This window comes from Pteropus medius, unplaced genomic scaffold (genome assembly GCF_902729225.1).
Source record: "Pteropus medius unplaced genomic scaffold, Ma_sr-lr_union100, whole genome shotgun sequence".
NCBI lineage: Eukaryota > Metazoa > Chordata > Mammalia > Chiroptera > Pteropodidae > Pteropus > Pteropus medius.
Genome location: NW_024350325.1, coordinates 9,680,453 through 9,699,529, shown reverse-complemented (window position 1 = coordinate 9,699,529; position 19,077 = coordinate 9,680,453). Strand labels below are relative to the sequence as shown.

At 42.3% G+C, this 19,077-nt stretch overlaps 1 protein-coding gene across 1 annotated transcript in view; it reads right to left on the bottom strand.

Moving 5' to 3' along the window:
* FAM124A (family with sequence similarity 124 member A) overlaps window positions 1-17,895 on the bottom strand; it is a 64,103-nt gene extending 46,208 nt beyond the window's left edge. The window contains exons 1-2 of the mRNA XM_039839407.1: window positions 17,654-17,895; window positions 7,762-7,793 (exon numbers count right to left, since the gene is read on the bottom strand). Of these exons, the coding sequence (XP_039695341.1) occupies window positions 7,762-7,793; window positions 17,654-17,718 (97 nt within the window). The 5' untranslated portion in view covers window positions 17,719-17,895. The remainder of the gene's footprint in view (window positions 1-7,761; window positions 7,794-17,653) is intronic.
* Between the last annotated feature and the right edge of the window lie 1,182 nt (window positions 17,896-19,077).

Here is a 19,077-nt window from a genome sequence, read left to right as displayed (position 1 = left end):
AGCATGTGACTGAAAATTCATAGGAAGTTCTTAGATTTCAACAGATAGTAGAAAGTGTTATAATCTAATTGATGGTGAACCCTTAAGCATGTCATCTCATAGAAAGACCTCCAACTCTGAGTCTAGGCAAATAATGCTCAAGCCTGAGGCAATGAAATGTTAAATATAGAATGACAGAGGAAATATTTCTCACAACTGTTCTTAGTACAAATAAGGAAAAAACCTATAAAGGCAGATATCAAATTGTGACTACTGTTTTTTTCTGGATAGTAGGATTCTGAGTTTTATTCTTTTTACTAATTTGTATTTTCTTATTTTTCTATAATGACTATGTATTATTTGGATAATAATAATGTATTATTTGGATAATAATAATTATTTAAAATTAAGAAAAGCACCAGGCATATCAGGGGGATGTACAGTGGTAACTATGCACTTCTGTTCGCTCCCTTAGGCAGGGGTGGGGGCGTCCTGATAACCCTGGTAGACCAGACGTCCCTAAAGTGTCATTTCAGCTTCTCAGGGGAAATGTGGTATGAGAAATTTGCCTTCATTTTTTTCATATCCTGGATAGAAATCAACATTCTCTACATAGTTGAAACCTCACAATTAAAACTTATTTTGAAGCCAGAAGGACTACACCATATTTTATTTAGAAGCGGATGTCAGTAGAACAAAGCATCAGAGGAGTTGTCTGTGTGGTATAGTGTCCTCAGCCTTTGATTTCCTGATGTGTATCTTTGGTTATTGCTTTTTGCTTATCAACTGTCAAACAGTAATATTGTCTAGTTTTTCAGGTTCCTATGTGGAAGGTTCTGAATATACAGACCTCATACTATCAATTAACAGTCTAAGCGCGGTCACGCTTCCAGCCTCAGTAGTTTCATTTACCTGAGAGGTTTCATTTGCTACTTTCATGATCTTATAGATAAGGCTGCCACGTGCTTCTTAAAAAAGCTCCAGATACCTATGTTGAGCTTGCCTAATAAATGACAAATCCTATGTTTTAAAATAAACCATTCTTAGAAGATGAACACATTTTTCTTCTTTTAATTTATCAATAAAATAATTTAAATATTTATCAAATGTAACATTTTCTCCTCTAGACATTATGCAAATCTAATGGTAAATTTCATTATGCCATTAGAAGTTAGACTCTCAGAGTAGGGAATCTGGACACACCACATTTACCAGGGATGATTTAAGAGCAATCTTGCTTACTGGGGAGACAGGCTCGATCGGCACTCCTCAAACCCGCAGCACAAGCAGCTCGCCTGACCTGGAAGGTCTCAGCCCGGCCAGGATACGGCATTTCGAACAAGTGCCAGGGCGATGCTGATGCAGTGCTTCTTATACCACTCCGAGTGGCAAGTTTTCCAGTTTGGTGATTTTTATGTGTTCTGCTGAGCCAAAAATGTCTTCTCCAGGTAACTGACAAAACATGGAGGGAGCAGATACCCCGACTTGTGCCAGCTGGCATTCCGTGGTTCTCAGGCTGTGACTAACCCCTTACCTGAGTGGCTACAAGACCCAGGCCTGTCAAAAAGGACACTCCCAGGACTGTAGTGTTTTTATTATGAGTGTTCCTACAAGCTACACGCTAAGTGGCTCCAGCACATAGAATAAGGTCCAGAAACATAAATCTCAGACCTGAAGCCATACTTGCTCCAGAAAGCTTCCATGCTTGGAGACATGGGAAGAGCCATTGGCAGCAGGGCCCTCTCTCCATAGTCAGGGCAAGCTGGAGTGAGGCCAGTGCGTTCCGAGGAGCAGAGCAGCAGCTTTAAGGGTTCTTTCCCACACGGCTAAGGAGCAGCAGCTAGAGGTGTACCAGATGCCCCATGCCGGGGAAAACGAAAGGTACTGGTGAGTAAAAGCTTTAATCCTACAGTCATGTTGGAAGGCAGAGCCACAGAGGAGGACAAACCAGACAAGGAAATCAGATTGATCCATCCACTCGCTCAACACCTTGGCAGTTTATGATTGGTCTCTGTAGCTATGACCACATATCGAGGGCCACGTTACCAGTGACACCACCGTCCAACACAAGGCCACTCGTGGAGACTGATTCCAGCTGTGCAACAGCTCACCATGAACCTCCTCTGGGAACAGCTCTGCGAGTAAATGTGACTGTTGTGCCAGAACATGGTCTTCAACATGATAAAAATGGAAGTAGTTCTTATGTGAGGTTCATTAGTGAGAAGTTGCACACTCAAGTGCTCTTGGCTCTGCAGTGTGGTAGAGTAGAATTCAAAATCCCGATTTTCCTCCATTTGGAAATAAATATACTATTTCCCCGATGCTTCGATTTTGCTTTATGTCAACTGTTGGGTTTACAATAGTATATCAAACAACATCATTAGTATTACTAATAAGCCCTTTGGAAACTAAGGAAGTAGAAAATGAAAGTAGTGATGGCCTTGAACTGATATAAGGTAGGTTGGTCCCTGAAAACTATGTCACCATCCAGAACTAACTTTATCTAAAAGGCTATATTCTAATCTGCAAACTCCATGCTAATCACTAAATTAAGCATGTTCAATACCTAAAATTGTTCTTCATAGGACTAATGAATAGATTTGAGATTGCCTAGATCTTATTGAATAAGACTCTGAAAGAATATTTGCTCTGAAAATCATAATGGGGAAAGTATTGTACACAGAAGAAAAAAATGAAAAACTGAAATGTACAAATGGATCAAAGTTAAATTGGTTACTACCACCTCTTCCAAAATTCTGATCTTCTTTTTTGGTAACATGATAAAAAACTGGCGCCAAAATGAATAAAATATGTCAATAAGTTATTATCTCCTCTAATAAAAACAGAAAAAAATAATATTTCATTATTCTAAGTCTGAATTTAGCGCTTGGATATGAAGACACAGATTATATACATTCAAATACTCCCCAACAGTGATGAGTTCTATAGTATTCAATCATATCTTCTCAATGTGTTGCTTTTAAAGCTCCTTACATTTGTTATTAATTAAATCGCAATGGGCTTATCTTTTCCTCCATGCTGAGAAGAGGCACAGATATGGCCAGAGAAAAAATCAAAGCATATTTTTCTTCAGTATCCTGAAACTGCAAGGAAATGATGAAACTACTGAGAAATGAAAGGGAAAAGACAGCATTTATGTAGAAAGATACACCTGTAAGAAAAGGATGCCTCATGAAGCAATGAGACGTCCTCTCAGACAGTGAGCAGAACTGGTTAAGTCCCCATGGTGGCTCTGACCAGCTACAGTGCCATGCAGTTAACCAAGACACCGACTTTCCTATTTGAAAAACACCTGTGATCACCTGATCCTTTTTCCTTGAGATGAGAGTACATCCAGGGGCTCGCAGCAGCAGTTGGGCCTAGATGGGGCTGCTCTCAGGGCAGGTCACAGACCCCAGGAAAACTGATGGGACAGCACTCCATTGGACCTGTGGACTTCGGAAGCTCAGGGCCAGAAGGAAGCATGTGGGCAGGAAATGAGGAAGCTACCAGAGTCGCTGGAAGGATGGAGCAGGAAGCTAAGAAAAAAACTCTAGGGAAAAAACAAAAGGGCAGGAATCTGAAGTCTGAGAGGGATGAAGAAGATTCAGGGGCTCCCATCCGCCCATGATGTGTGTCTTTTATGGCACAGCTTGGTTCATGCTTCTGGATTCAAATCAGCAGAACACACTGTTCATGGCAATTTCTCCACAATTTCAGACTAGGAGAATTCTCAGGGCATTGCCAAGGGCCTCTGTCACGTCAACTGATCTTTTACCATTTGTGCTTTGAAAAGTATGATGGGGCACAAAACTGCAAGGCATTTCTGATATCCCCAGCAGTTCACAAGGGCCAGGTAGGGTCAATGACTACACCTGATATTTGAGAAAGAATAATTTTAGGGCATAAATTAGGAGGGCGAATAGAGAACAGTTTCAAATAGAACTCGTTCATTCTTTGGCTACTTCTTACTGGCATTATCCTGGGGCTAGAAATCCTCGAGAAATTTATACAGTTCTAAAAATACCATTTAAAAACTCCCTGCATCTTCTGAGAGTAGTTCTCCAAGTATAATTATAATTTTTATTTGAATGGAAAGTCAATCATACATGATGGAAGTTTCATTAGCATTATGTGGCACAGTTGATTTTTCCATCCTGGCATAATTATTGTTTTTCTTTTACCTTGTTAATAAAATTTCCCCTTTTTATTTAACTCACTTAAGAATGCAAATTGTAGATAGTGGCTTGATGATCTTCTTACCAGGATTCCAGAAAAACAACCTAAAATTCTGAGAGTTTAAATTATTGTCTTCCTTGGGAAGTGTTATGACTTATTGAGATCTCCTGAGTGCTAACAGTGTTTGGCTCTGCAGAAAGCATAAAGAAAGCCTGTCTGCCCTGTCAATCTGGAAAGACAAATGGATCAATCGCAACTAGAAAAAATTCACTCACACAAAACCAAGCCATCCATTAAAGAAGTCTGCTCAGCTACTCCCCCAAGAGTTGAAAGTGACATCCATCGGACACAGTGGAGATGCAATTCCGTGATCCATAAGGTGGGGGAAAAACAGGGCCCAGCAACACACGTGCCCTCCCCAGTCCCATACTTTGTCCATTTTTTTGAGGCGAGGGGGATTAAAAAGCATTGACTGCCCCTCACCACAATGTCTCTACCGCCACCAACTTACAGGCAGCTCACAGTACAGAAGCTCAGGTTGATTCTGTAGATTGATGCTACAGGTTACCAGAGAGAATGCTCATCTTCCAAACTCTATTTGGGGACAAAGAAAAAAGGTACAGATTCCTCAATTCTTCACTCCTTCCCTCCTCTCCTCCATTTTTCCTTCTTCTCTTCTCTGTTTAGAGGAATTTCTAGGATATTTATATCATAGCATCCCAGAGCTTCTGGAAAGGTCCTTAGAGGCCATCCAGCTCAACATCTCCTTCACAGATGAGGAAAGCGATGCTAAGAGAGGGTAACTGACTTGAGGGTATACCGCTCAGTCATGGTGGACCCAGGACTACGGCCTAGGACAACTAAGTCTTGTACTTTTGCTGATGACCTCTCTTCTTTTCCCATCAGGCGCAAGCAGCATGAGGAAGCAACCCCTGCATTCCAAGGGAAAAGATGACTAAACAGTTACTGCTGTTCTTGGAGAAAGCTTTCCTGATCATTGTGGTAAGGAGAAAAACCAACTGTGGATAAACAGACTCTAACCCTAGCTCACCCCAAGGAAGCATTTATGTCCTTGTGAATGCAGGAACAAACAGGGAAAGGAGCATCACATGAATGTTGAGTAAGAACCATTCACAGACAGGAAAATTCATTTCGTAACCGTGAATGGTTAGAACCAGTGCTCGAATCCCTATCAGGACCTGGGAATCATTCCGAAACAAGCCACTGAGCGGAGAGAGGCTGACAGGGCAATGGAATGACAATGAGATGCAGGAGCTGCTCCCAGGATCAACAAGTGGGAAAGACCTGCGACAGTCAGGCCTCTGGGCCCTGCTGGTCACACGTGGGCACTGGCACCAAGTCAGTTGTGAAGGGAGAGTGACCCTGGAAGTGAATCATTCAGAGTAGATAGTAAACACATTACCTTTCACTCTATTCAGTCCTCTGAGTATGATTATATAGTTTGTGGGGAAATACTATTTTTAAAATCTACTCGGAAAATACTTTTTTTTTTTTTTAAATTGCAGTGCCATTGAACTTATGTTTTAAAGCAGTGGTCCCCAACCTTTTTGGCACCAGGGACCAGTGCTCCTATGAGAATCTAATATCTGATGATCTGAGGTGGAGCTGAGGCGGTGATGCTAGCGCTGGGGAACAGCTGCAAATACAGATGAAGCTTCGCTTGCCCACTGCTCACCTACTGTGGTGTGGTCCAGGTCCTAACAGGTCATAGACCCCTAGTGGTCCGCGGCCCAGAGGCTGGGGACCACTGTTTTAAAGGATAGATTTAAAACTCTAGACTTAAATTTTCCTTTTCCTTTTCAGAAAGGGTCCACGCTGTTACCTTTCACTGACTGCTTAAGGGGCCTTTTCCTGAGTATGAGTGTGGCCAGGATTCATGTTTCTGGCAGGGAGGAAAGGCAGGCCAGGCAAAATACCAGGCAAAGACAGCCAGGGGCCCACCAGTATCCACTCACCCCTTCTTCCTGCCCAGAACAAGGATGTGATGGCTATGGTGGAGGCAGCCATTTTGTGACTCTGAGGCAACCCTGAGGCTGGAAGCCAAAACTGAGAATGGTGCAGCAGAGTGATTGAAAGAGTTTCTACACCGCACCTACACTCTCTCCTCTGGGTGTTTCTTTTTTAATGTCAAAGGAAAACAAACCCCTACTTGTTCAAGTCATTGTTTTTCCTATATTATTTGTAAGCAAATATATTTCCTAACTGAAATATGAAATACATATACATACATACACATCCTCACTCATTAAGCAGCCCCAACACTAAATGGTGAGACAGGAATCACCAAATATTTAAAGAGAAAATAAAGAGCAGTAAAAAACTATTGATCCCAGCTGCACTAAGAGAAATTCCAATTCAGAGATTGCAATTAAAATAATGGAGAGGAAAACATCCCAAACCAAATTACTGGTTTCTCTGACAAGAGAGGTGCTTTGTTGTGACCCAGAGGGCTGATTAGGGAGCTACAAATTGAGCAAAGGCTTGGGGCAAGTATTTTATAAAAATAATTCTTTAAAAAATATAGCCTCTGGGCAAAACCGGAATGAAAATGGTGGCACAGAGAGAGAGTTCAAGAGAGCTTGCTCTGATTTTAGGAATGCAAAAGCTTCAGGGAATGAATGCAAATCACTGGAGCATTATTCTCATTATTACTAATGGTTCTTAATAACGAAGGGGCAATGCTGAGTCTCCAGTTGGCTGAAATGAGCAGAAGATGCTCCTTGCAGTTATACTAATAACTAAATATAGTTTGACACTAAATTACAATTTCAGATTTACAGCTTTCTGCACTGTCTCTTATTGCAAGGGAAAACTAAGCCAGAACATCAGTAAACAGAATAATCCAATTAAATGTCTTTCCAATTGGGAACTACTTTGAACTGAGAGTTTAACAGGATAGTGAGATAGTGAATACTGAAGTGTTTTGTCCTAACTCAAAACATCAGGAATTTATTATAAGAATTTTTTGTTATTTTAAAATAAATGTTTGAATGGCTTTGGTCATTTATACAGTGATCTTAATCACTATAAATTGTTCGTAGATGTAAAGCCTGTTTCCCATAAATGGATTTACTTGTAATTTAATATTTAATGTAGAGGCACTTTTTTCTATGCTCAGAGTATGTTTATAAACATATTCCCAATCTTTTTTTTTTAACCATGTACAGTAATTATCTATGACATCTGCCTGCAGACACAGAAATACAAGGGAGGAAGTTTGCCCAACAGATGAGCTGAGGCCACCCCACAGATCCAACGAAAGTGCTCTGAGCTGTTAGCCTTCGGGCAGCAGGTATTTGATAAGTATTTGTTGAATGAATGAGTTATCTCAAATTCTTCAGAGAAGGTGTTTTAGAAGCATTTTGTACTAATAAAGCTAGTTCCTCCAGGCTGAGTGTCCACAGGGAAAAGCCCCATTTCCAGAGATAGAAGATCTGTCTCAGATTCTTTGGCAAGTATACCTTCAGTGAGTCTTACCATTAAAGCATGGGTCACATAGATGGCTTTCTCTACATGCATAGATGAGAATGACCCCTAGGGGACTGTGAAGACAATGCTAAAGGACATTTAAACCATACTTACTGCTAGTGGAAGACATGTGGCTGTAGTCAGACCTGAAACACAAAATCTTAGTATTAGTAGGATTAGGCATTATTTTTCTTTATCCAAATAATTTCTTCGCTAGAATTTTAAAGTCAATGGTACGTAATATTTAACTAGCAAAGAAATGCTATAAATAAAAAAATACAGTGCTGAGTATTGTTTGTGCAAATAAAGTTATGTCTGAACTTGAAAGCAAAACTTTAAAGGTACTTTAGAAATCAGGGGTCCTTAGTATGAGCTCTATGACTCTCTCACATGGGAGACCAGCTGGGTACTGAACCATTTAAATTTGCTCGCAAATATTTGAATGGATGCTTATTTTTCTGGGGAGATGCTCGAAGTTTTCAACAGATTCTCAAAAAGGGTCATGACTTCCCTCAAAGTTAAACTACTGCAAATGACTACCCTTCAAATGTTATCACCACAGCACAGGCAAATGTCTCTGTGCAGAGGAGTGGTGTACCCTGGGGAGAGCGCGGGGACCCTGGCTGTGAGGGCTTCCACATTCAGGGTCTGGTCAACCATCAGGAAACACAAAGGCACAATGATGCCTGACTGAGAAATCTTGCTGAACAGTAGAGTAACAGGATGTGGGCTGTGAGCAGGAAAGGGAAAAGGCAGGGTTAGGGCCAGGGTGAAATTAGCCATCAGTTTCTATGCTAAGAAATCAGCTGCTGGCATTTGGTCTCTGCGCGGATGGGCGTCTGGCCAAGGATATGCCTGCTTAATCTCTACTAAGCTTCTGTCATACTGGTGTGGCTCCTAAGCCTTCCCTCTCTAGCAACGTATTTGGTATAGAAGCTATTAGTTTTCTCCCCCCAAGTGTCCCAAAGTCGTTCACAGTAGGAATTAATCTCTCAGGTATGTAGGCCAAGGTGGTAGTTAGGGGACATAGTTATGCAAATAAAGTGGTTAATTATATTTAATTTTGTAGATTCTAACTTCTTTTATTAACTTAGTCTCATAGTGCCTTTCTTGAATCATCTAATTTTTACTCCACTGAGTTTCTCATCACATTAAAAAAGTATAATATATGCGAAACTTTAAAAAAACATAAAAAGCATGCCTCTTACTAGTTAAAGTAATCTCTCACACAAAAATATGCACTGATTTATTGTTAGAGAAAGAAAATGGAAGAAAAACAGCATGTGGTCTCTTTTCAAATGAAATATTTCAGCAGTCATAGAATCACTGAATTTTAAAACTGGAAAGAATAACAACTACTACCATTTGCATATCCCTTTATATATTACCAACTGCATCTGCCTAGATCTAATCCAATTTTTTACATTTTTGATTAGGAAACTAAAGTGATACTATTCGTAAAGAGACAAGGAGGAGAGTAATGATAAGGACTTGAACTATGTGTGCAGGGTGGTGGCAAGGAAGAAGTTAAAATGTAGAACGAATTGGCTAGGGCAAGATGACAGGCTGGCTCAGGGAAATGAACGAGAAAGGACAGTCAAGAATCAGTAACATTCTGAAACCCAGGATTTGTAACCCCGGTGTTGGTGCACTCCATGTTTTCTGGAATCAGGCAGGACACAAATAAACTTTAGGACAGTACTTAGAAATGTAACTCTATATAAATGCAATGAATGCTCGACAAACATCCACCATGGTATATGCAACAGCAAAACAATTCCATTACAATATGATCATCTTAAGATGGTCAGACTGAGAGAAATTTTATGACAATTCAAATAAAATGTTCAATAAGAATGTGCGATGGGGCTATTTATCTTATTATTAACAATTTGTCAGTATTTTCAGCTAGGATTTTCCAAATACTCCTGAGACAGATGGGTTTCACATATGCATACATTTTAAAGATCTGCATATAGATGGAAATATATGTAGAATGAAATTTACACTTGACACATATTTCAAGAATCTTAAAGTGCACTAGTAGTATTTTGGGATAGGTGCTAGTATAATACCCCTGCCATGAATCTTTCACATTTCTTGTGACTAAAGGCATTGCCCAGGTCAGGCCTGCCAACTGGTCAGTCTCTTTATTGTCACCTTCACCCTGCTCCAACTCCTTCCCCACACAGCAGCCAATTTTTTCAAAGTACGAATCTGACTGTGTCTTTCTCTGGATAAAGTTCAAGCTTGACATGATATAGCATAATCCTCTCTTTCCATGACCAATGGCCCTTGCCCAGCTTTGCAGTCTCATCTATCACCACCCCTACTTTCATTCCTGTCTGCCATCAAAACAGATATCAACAGAAAAAAAAGTCACCTAAAATCTCACATTGCTTTCCAGCCTCTGATCTTGTTTATATAATTTGTACACAGTTGCCATAAAGATACAGTTTTAAACTGCTCTCTTCACTAACCGCCATCAAAACATGCTGCTAAATAGTTCCTGTAATTATGATTTTAGATAAAGTGATGTACTATAATTTATTCAACCATTTCCCTTTTGTTGGATATATGACTGTTCCTGATTGTTCACTTTTGCAAAGCACACGGTGATGAGATATTTATAAATACAGCTTGATATTTACTTTCTTTTCCATAGAAAAGTTACCGTGAGGAGCAGGTATTGAGTCGAGGTATAGCTCTTAAAATACAGTCCGAATAACCCCAAAAGAGTATTTACTGGAAATACTGTCAGTGAAAGACAAACTGTAAAGCTTAAAGCAACTTTGTGCATACTAAGCAGGCTCAAACAATTTCAATCTCTGGAGGGGTATGTATGCCTCAGCTTTTTTAGAGAAGGAAGGAATAGCAGTAGGGTACCTGTCTCAGGAATCTGTTTACTGGTTGCACATCCTAAGAATTTACCCAGCTGGCTCTGCATAAGACATTCAGCTCTGCCAGAATGAAGCATGAAAGGTGAATCCATAAATTTTAGGATGAAAAATTCATAGACACATAATACAGATGAGCAGAATAATGCAAGGATTACATATTTTCACACACTTGACACATATAGTAGACACATTTCCAAATATCACATTTATCTAGTATCTGTGCCAATAATGAACAGAATATCAGATGCAGTCCTTTGACTGTATTTTAATCATAATAATACATATAGAAATCATATATAAAAGGTTCTACACTTTAGATAGTTTACCACTGTTAGTAGCCTACTTGTCAATTCATATGTATATAACAAATACCTTCCTAAATTCTGTTTTAGGAAAAACTTGGCAAAAGAATTGATCTTGGCATTTCAGTAAAATTGATCTTGACGTTTCTATAAAACATTGGCACAGTGCATCACGGACCTCATCTGTTAACTCTCAGTCTATTGAATCAGATGCCATGGTAATTTAGAGTTAACTAGCTCCACCCTGGACACGAAGAAAATAAAGTACCTAATAGATCATCTTGTCTCCTATGCGAGATTTCTCCTTTTGTCTTCTTTAAACTCATCCCATTTTAAAATTTATTCCACCTATTCTTTCCCATACACCTGTTTATAAACTCTAGACCTGTGAATTGTTTGTTATTTCTTAAATCACAATACATATCAGTTCAAGGTCACCCAAAGATAAAGGACATGGTATGACCTGTGGACAAAAAAGGGGCCACATACTAAACCAGAGAAGCTCAGGGGAGGCCTGCATAGCAGGCCTTACAAACTCAGAAACCAAAAGTAGACACACAGGATTGTCTGAATATAAAAATTCCTAACTACAAGTGAGTCAGGGCAGGTAGTCATGTCCGAGGCCTGTAGCTTCCTTGACAACGTCAGTCTTTACCTTTGAACTTGTCTATGGTCTTTGTGTATCTAAGATAACATACCTTTGAAATGTCAGAGTAATTTTCTTTTCCCTCGAACTGCCCAGCACCAGAGCACGAGACCCCACTGTTGTCTTATTGCCCTCACAGCATCTCTGTGTACTGTAAACATTAACTATCCTGACCCACCAATGTAAAAGAAGTATGTGTCTCTTCATTTTGCTTTTATTCCAGTCTCAGAGATTCCCCCTTCCCCTGCCCACTTTGCTTTCTCTTGTCACCCTTAATCTACCCCCAACGAATTTCATGTAACCCTCCTTACATGTCCTCCTTTGATTCTAATGTATAAAATAAGCAGCAAAACTGCCATTCTCCTGAGCATTTTCTCAAACCATTGAGATTTTGCTTACCAGCAATTGTCATCAGTTTTCACTCAAATAAACTCTTATAAAACTTTTCATAGTCTGGATGTTCTTTTGTTGACAGACCCTATGTTTTCAGAAGACTGGGGACAGCTGACACAGAAGAGGAGGTCCACTGATGTCAAACCAAACATTTGAATGAAAATAATTCATCAGGTACAGTCATATTGGAAAGAGTGGCTTAGAGGCCAAATCTGGGAGACATCACTAAAGAAGCATCATCCATTATAAAGCATTTGTCTTACTTATTCTATGTCTTTTATTTGGGCCTACAGCATTGCCTGCCTCTCTATTAAAAGATTCTGTTAAGATAGTTTACCAACGTCAGCAGCTGACTTGCTAGTTTTTTTCTAACAAAAAGTGCACAAAAGCACAAGGCTTGCTTTCAAGTGGAAAACTTGAGTTTCAAAATGGCATCAATCACCACAGAAGAACACTAGTTTGCTTTCAGTTTTGGCCTGTATTAGGTGGGTCAGACAGTAAAGGTACAGGCAAAAGAAAATGTCTGACCTAAAAACAAGAATTCCAGATCAAACAGCTTCTTGAGAGGCAACTTCACTAGGTGGCAAGTGTGATACAGATCCAGGCTTCACTTTAGGCCACTGTGGGGGAGGAATAAATTTCCTCTACTCTTTTACGTTCTTCTAGTTGGTTGAATAATCAAATTGACATGATACAGATTAGCAAGAGAAAAACAAATTGAAGTTTAATAACATGTATACCTCCTATATACGAGAGAGACCCAGGAAAACTGAGTGACTTGCCAAAAAGGCAGAAACCACCACCTTAAATACCACCTTCAGCTGAAGACAAAAGAAGTCATTGGTGATGAAAAATCAGTTATAGAAGGTTACCAGGAAAACGAGGGTAAGACTGTTATGCAGATTTAAGTTCAGGCCTTCTTGCGGACAGTGTAGGCCGGGCTGGTACAGTGAAGGGAACACCCTCACGAATGTAAACGTCCTTTTACACAGGGTAGCTTCTGCTGGGCTTTCAGAGCTTCTCCCAAGTCTGCTGCTCCTTAAAATTACCCAGCCTAAAATAACATCCCAAAGAGGTATATTTTGTGGTGGCTAATTCTGCTTCCGTTTACCACTAATTACTCATGTACCCTCTGAACTTCCATTTCCTCATCTGTAAAATAATGTTTATAATACTGAGGTATGTTCTATAGTCTCAGATGTTCTGAGCGATGAGTAAATTGCTTAAGGCATTGAAAAGCACCAGAGCATCTACTGTGATGAGTATAAAGAACACATGGTCTTCAGTGCACCAGGAAATACATAGTTTTATTATATAAAACTAAGTTTATCATTTGGAGTATTTTTCATAACAATATTATGATGAGAAATAATAATGTACTGAGAGTTCACGTATGCCGGGCACTGTTCTACAGGCTTTAAATGTATACACTAATTTAATCCTCATAACCATCCTATGAGGTGGGTGCGATTACTGTCATATTTCAGAGGAGACAACTGAGGGCAGAGAGAGGTTAAGTAATTGGCTCAAGCTTCCACAATGCTTAAGTGGAAGAGGCAGAATTTGAACCCTGGTGGGGTGGCTCTTTTGATTGTAACTTTCAAAATGATCAGTACAGTCTGCCCACTGTTAGTGGAACCCGCAAGCGTTCCTGGAACCATCTCTTTGACTATAATGTGGAAAGGATTGATAATCAGCTCAAGCATTACGCACAAATCCTTTGCTCGTTTGTTCATAATAACCTAGTGTGGACCCTGAGAAGAAAGATTCATTTGATGTGAACCCTGAGAAGGAATTTTTTCTGCTAGGACGGACCCCCATGGCCAACCGAGGGCCCAAATTGTATAAATAATAAGCACCTAGTGGCCATTTGCTGACAGGGGCTTCTAATATATCCTGTGTACCAGGAAAAACCTCAAATTGAACTCTCAGCTTACACCTTGCTCACTTATGCCACCTGAGTCAACTACTTTAAGGGAGTTCCTGGTTTCCTCTTTCACCAAGTACTAAGACCTGCCCTGTCTGATCAGAACTGCTCCATAATGACCAATCAGGAGGCATAATGCCTACCAATCAGGATTGCACAATTCAGACCAATCAGCGTATACAAATCTGGATATCTCATTTACATAAAACAGACCTAATTAAGAACAGGGGAAGAAACTTTCACTATAAAAGGCTGCCTCATCTTTGGCTCAGAGGAGCACAATTTAAGTTGCTACCTGAATCTGTGTGTGCCAGGCTGCAGCTCATTTTGCTCAAATAAATGCTTTTTATTCTTTATTACAGCCTAAAATTAATTTTGGTTTACAATAACAATAGTTCATCTCCCCTTAGCCTTGATGATTCGAGCTACCCATGGTCTCTCTCTGCCAGCACTGTTGCAAGAAAATAAATAGCAAGGTAGACTGGTACCACCATAAATATGTAACCACTAATCTCAACTGGGTTTTCACTCAACATTGTCCAAACTATTTAAAATCTTCATTCTCCTGGGGGAGGAGGGCTGCATTTTCACCAAATGGAAACCCATATTCCCTTCTCTCCTGCTAGTTTTAAGAGGGGAGAAGTCCCCCATCCTAGCCAAAGCCAATCCATCAAACAGATGGTCTGAAGTCCACCAATTTCTACCCTTTCAGACAGCTGACATGACAGATTATCAGCTTTTCTCATATATATATTTAGAAAATCTTTCCCTCACCCTACTCTTTCCTCTAGCTACTGCCCCACCTCTTCCCTCCCCTTTTCCAGACAGAGAACTCCAACTATCTCCTCCTCCTCCTCCCCTTCCACTCCCTCCTGGCTTCTACTCTGCCATTCCTCTGTCAAATACTTCTTTACCTTCTCTTCATTATCTCCTTTTACAAAGAAGACACTTCACATTCTTAATTAGTTTCTCAGTAGCACAGTTGATCTGTTTCTTTTCTTCCTTTGGTTTCTGGGATATCACATTCTTCCTTTTTTATTCCATGACTACTTTTTTGGGCTCATTCTCCTTTATCTGCCACTTAACTGTTGTAGTTTCTCAAGGCTAGCCTTAAATAGTACCTGCTTCACAGAGTTGTTGAAGGATTAAATGAGTTAATGAACTATAGTAAAGGCTCAGAACAGTACCTGGCACATAGTAAATGCTAGGTAAGTGGTTGCTATTGTCCCTACTATTTAGTCTACTCCTGTGGCTTCAATTGCCATTTTTAGGCTGACAGTTCCCAAATGTGATGTCATCAGGCAGACCTCTTCTCTAAACCTTAGGCAGATAGACTCACATGCTGGCTCATCATCTCTACTTGGACATCTCTCAATACCTCAAATGCAACATGTTGAAAATGAAACTTCTCACACCCAACCCCAACCTGGTTTGGAAGGGATCAGGCTACTTCGAGAATCTGATGAAAAATCAGTCTGTTCTCATAAAATTTCACAAACGACAACATTTTGCATACAACTTGAAGCAATTCATGGACCCCGGACTAAGCATCCCTGTCTTTGTGAATGTGACACTTGAGCTGAGTCTTAAGAGTAGAGTTTCATCACCTAGATAGGTATGCCAGGTGGAGAAGGGTAGAGGTGGCAAAGAGGGCAGCTTGACAAAGGCAAGGAACTGGAAGCACCCTATTGACATAGCTAGATGCAGGGTGCAAGGGTGGACCCACTAAGAAACAAGGCCAGAGAGAGAGGAACCCCACAACATGGAGGCCTGTGGCCACGCTGAGATCTTTGCCTTTTATAGATGACAGAGGCACTAAAAGTTTGAATGGGAGAGAGAGACGTGAGCAGATTTGTGTTTTAAAAATAATGGTAGCCATCATGTATTGAGCGCTTTCTCTGTGTTTTATACACAATCTCCACAGGCGGCTATATGAAAGCTAGAAAGGGTAAGAGACTGCAAGCTCTGGAAAAGTAGGAAAACTGTGAACAGTTTTTTGATAACTAAACTCAAAAAATGTGACTATGTGGCAAATACAAGACTAATAAGCATACACAGAAACTATTGTATTTAAATGCAGGCCATTTTACCTGTATCTTCAAGGCTGCTACCGAGGCAATAAGAATTTAAACAACTGTCCTGTTACAACTGCACACTTTCGTGACAGGCAGAGAACAGCAGCTCTGGTGTCAGTTTGTTCAGTAAGCCCCTCCCAGGAGCCCTGGCAGCTGTCATGTTGCTCCTTTGTAACTGGGTGTGATGTCACCCCCTATGTCAGGGATTGCTCTCCACCCACTTCTTCAAGAGCGAGCCTTTGGAAAAAGTGTTTTAGGTGAGCTCTGAAAATGGAAAACAAATGGACTAGTTGGTGCTTTATTTAACTCAGCTGAAAATGAGCTGGTTAATTTTGCTTTCTTCTATTCATGGTCCAGCTAAGGTGGGGTGGGGGCGGAGCCAAGGATCTTTTATTAAAGTTGATAAATGCCATATATGCGAAGTGTGGGAAAAACCAAGGGAGTTTAGTATTTGGAATCAGATTACTCCACTGGAATGTCATCAGGTTCTGTAGTGAACCTTAGATTATCACAAGTTTGGATAACAGGGAAAGTCCATTGCAAGGTAAATGCTTTAGGGCATAAAGTCCCAGATTTGGGCTAGCAGTGCCAGTGGAGGCTGCAAAGAAGTGGGGGTGGGTGTTGGGCTGGCAGGAAAGGCTGAGTAGGAATTCCTTCTCTGGGTCAGGTCAGACCCCTGGGTCCATTCTGGACCTGGACTCTTTTCCTGCCCTCACAGAGTTACCAACCTCTGAGATTAGTCTATGTCCCCATCCCATCCCCCTCCCCAACCTTCAGAGATAAAAGCTTTCTGTCAGGGCAGCTCCAGACTTTCTCCAGGGTTATTACTACAGATAGGAAAAGACACCCTTTCCTCCTGAGTTGGTACCGGCATCCCGGATGTGTCGCTGACTCTGCAGAGGGAAATCCTCTAGAGATAGGGGCTGGGTGGAAGCCTTTACAATGACCTACACCCCATAAAAGACATTCAGGAAACCGGTTTTGCTGGGAGAGGGCTAATTAGTCTCCAAAGGTTTGGGGTAACTGAATCCGTTAAAGAGAGGAGTATTTCTTTAAATGTCTTTGTCCCCCCAAATTCATCCCACCTGTACCCAAGGCAATCGTTCCGGGTGGGACAGATGCGCACAGAGCTGAGGAAGTTCGGCGGGGGAGTGCTGGAGAGGGTTGGGGGTCTCAGCAAGCTCAGTAAAGCCATAAAATGAAAAATGCCATCCTCTTAGATGACTTCTGAAAGACTTTAGGTGCCGGCTGTCCTACCCGCTTTTCCTCTTCCCCAAGCCCCCATCCCGGACCCCGGAGGGCTCAGGAGCTACAAGAAGAAAGTCCTCACAGGAAGGTCGAAACAAGTGCAAGAGCATCTCTGGTCTAATGATAATCTCAGAGAGACACTGCATTTGCCTGGCACTCCACATTACCTCAGTGATAATGGAGGGCAAGAGGGATCGGGGTGGAGGGCTGTGCAGGGGGGTACTCTGAACCCGGAGTCTTTCCACTCTTCCCGCATCCCCGGGGTAGGTCCTATCTGCCGCGAGCAGCCGTGGACCGCGCAACTCTACCCTCGGGATCCGCCTGGGAGGAAGCGGGCCCACCGCAGTCCCTCCGGCTTTTGCAAGGGACCCGGAGGGAGGAGCAGTCCCCGCCGCCCCATTCCGCCGCAGCGGCTCCGGCTCCGCGGCGAGGTCCAAGAAGGTCCCGCGCGGGGTAGGAGCTGCCGCGCAACTCAGAGAGCGACCCCGCCCACGGCCCGGCCTGGCGCGGCTCACCCTCCAGTTTCCGCGCCCGAGTCCACGCAGTCATCCTCCTCGCCGCCTCCCGTCTTGGGGTCCATGGCGCGCCCCCAGCCGCGCTCGGCTCACGGACGCGGGCGTGACCCGGGCGCGCTCCCTCCGAGCAGCCCAGCCCAGCGCAGTCTGATGGCGGTGCTCCCTGCAGGCGTCTCCCGGGCCGGGCTAGGGCAAACACACTCTCGCCGGCCGCGGTCCCCTGCGCCGCGCCCTCTCCTGGCGGCGCCGGCGGGGCCCCGGCTGCCGCTCCCGCCCCGCCCCGCCTCCCGCTCGGCGGTGTGAGCGTGGGCGCGCTAGAGTATGTGCGTGCACAAGACGCTGTGTGCTCCGGGTGTGAGTGTGCGCGCGTGGTGTATGCATGTGTACGAGGGCATGTGCGTGCGCAAGAGGGTGTGTGCACGGAGTGTGAGCGTGTGCGCGCAGATGGGCACATGTGCGCGAGCCTGTGTGAGCTCGCGTATCGCGCGGCTGTGTGTGATGTCCGTGCATGAATGGAAGAAGTGTGTGAGGCCGCGTGCGCCTATTTGTGGTGTAACGTGAGTGGACAGGTGAGATACGTATTTGTAGGTGCACTCTTCTGTGTATGACCCTGCGCCTGTCTGTGCTTTGTAACCGCTTGTGGTGTGTGTGTGTATGTGTGCGCGTGTTTTCCCTGGGCCCACAGTCTGTGAATCGGAGTTCCAGGGATTGCCTCAAGGTTCTCCAGCCCGGCTCTGCGAGCAGCACGGAGAAGTACCTGACTGCACGGTGAAAGCAAGGGGGGATTTGTTTCACTTCTGAGACCAGCTGGAACATCTAGATGTTTTCTTACAGTTTCCTCAATTGCCAACACTGAATTCGTTATCACTTTTGTTAGCGCAGGTCTGAGTGGCTTCCCACCATTCAAGTTGCCAGTTTATGGTCGGTGTCATGCATTCTTTTGCTATTTATTTATTTATTTATTTATTTATTTATTTATTTATATCAAAATGTCTTCAAAATCATCTAAAGACCATTAGATGTATCTTCAATCAGAGATCGTTGTAGTAAGGGGATAATGGATGTTTGTAAAGTACCCCTGTCAAGGCCTCAAAGTGAGTTAATGGTCACTATTGGAGGGGCTCACTTCCCTTAGTCAGGTGAGGCAGGATGGAAGCTTGGTGGGGTGGGAGGATCAGAACGATCTGGATTTAATTCTGACAGCCCTGTCCAAGCCATTGGAGGACACTCATTTCTCCTTTCTTCCATTTTAAGCCAAGTTATTTAACCTCCTTGAGGCTTAATTTACCTATCTGTAAATAAGGCTAGTGATATCTACTCTATTGCCTGTTGTGAATTTAACAAGATCATGTATGTAAAATACTTAGCATTGGTCCTTATACATGCCAAGCATTATACACAAGGCAACTATCATTACATTTAAA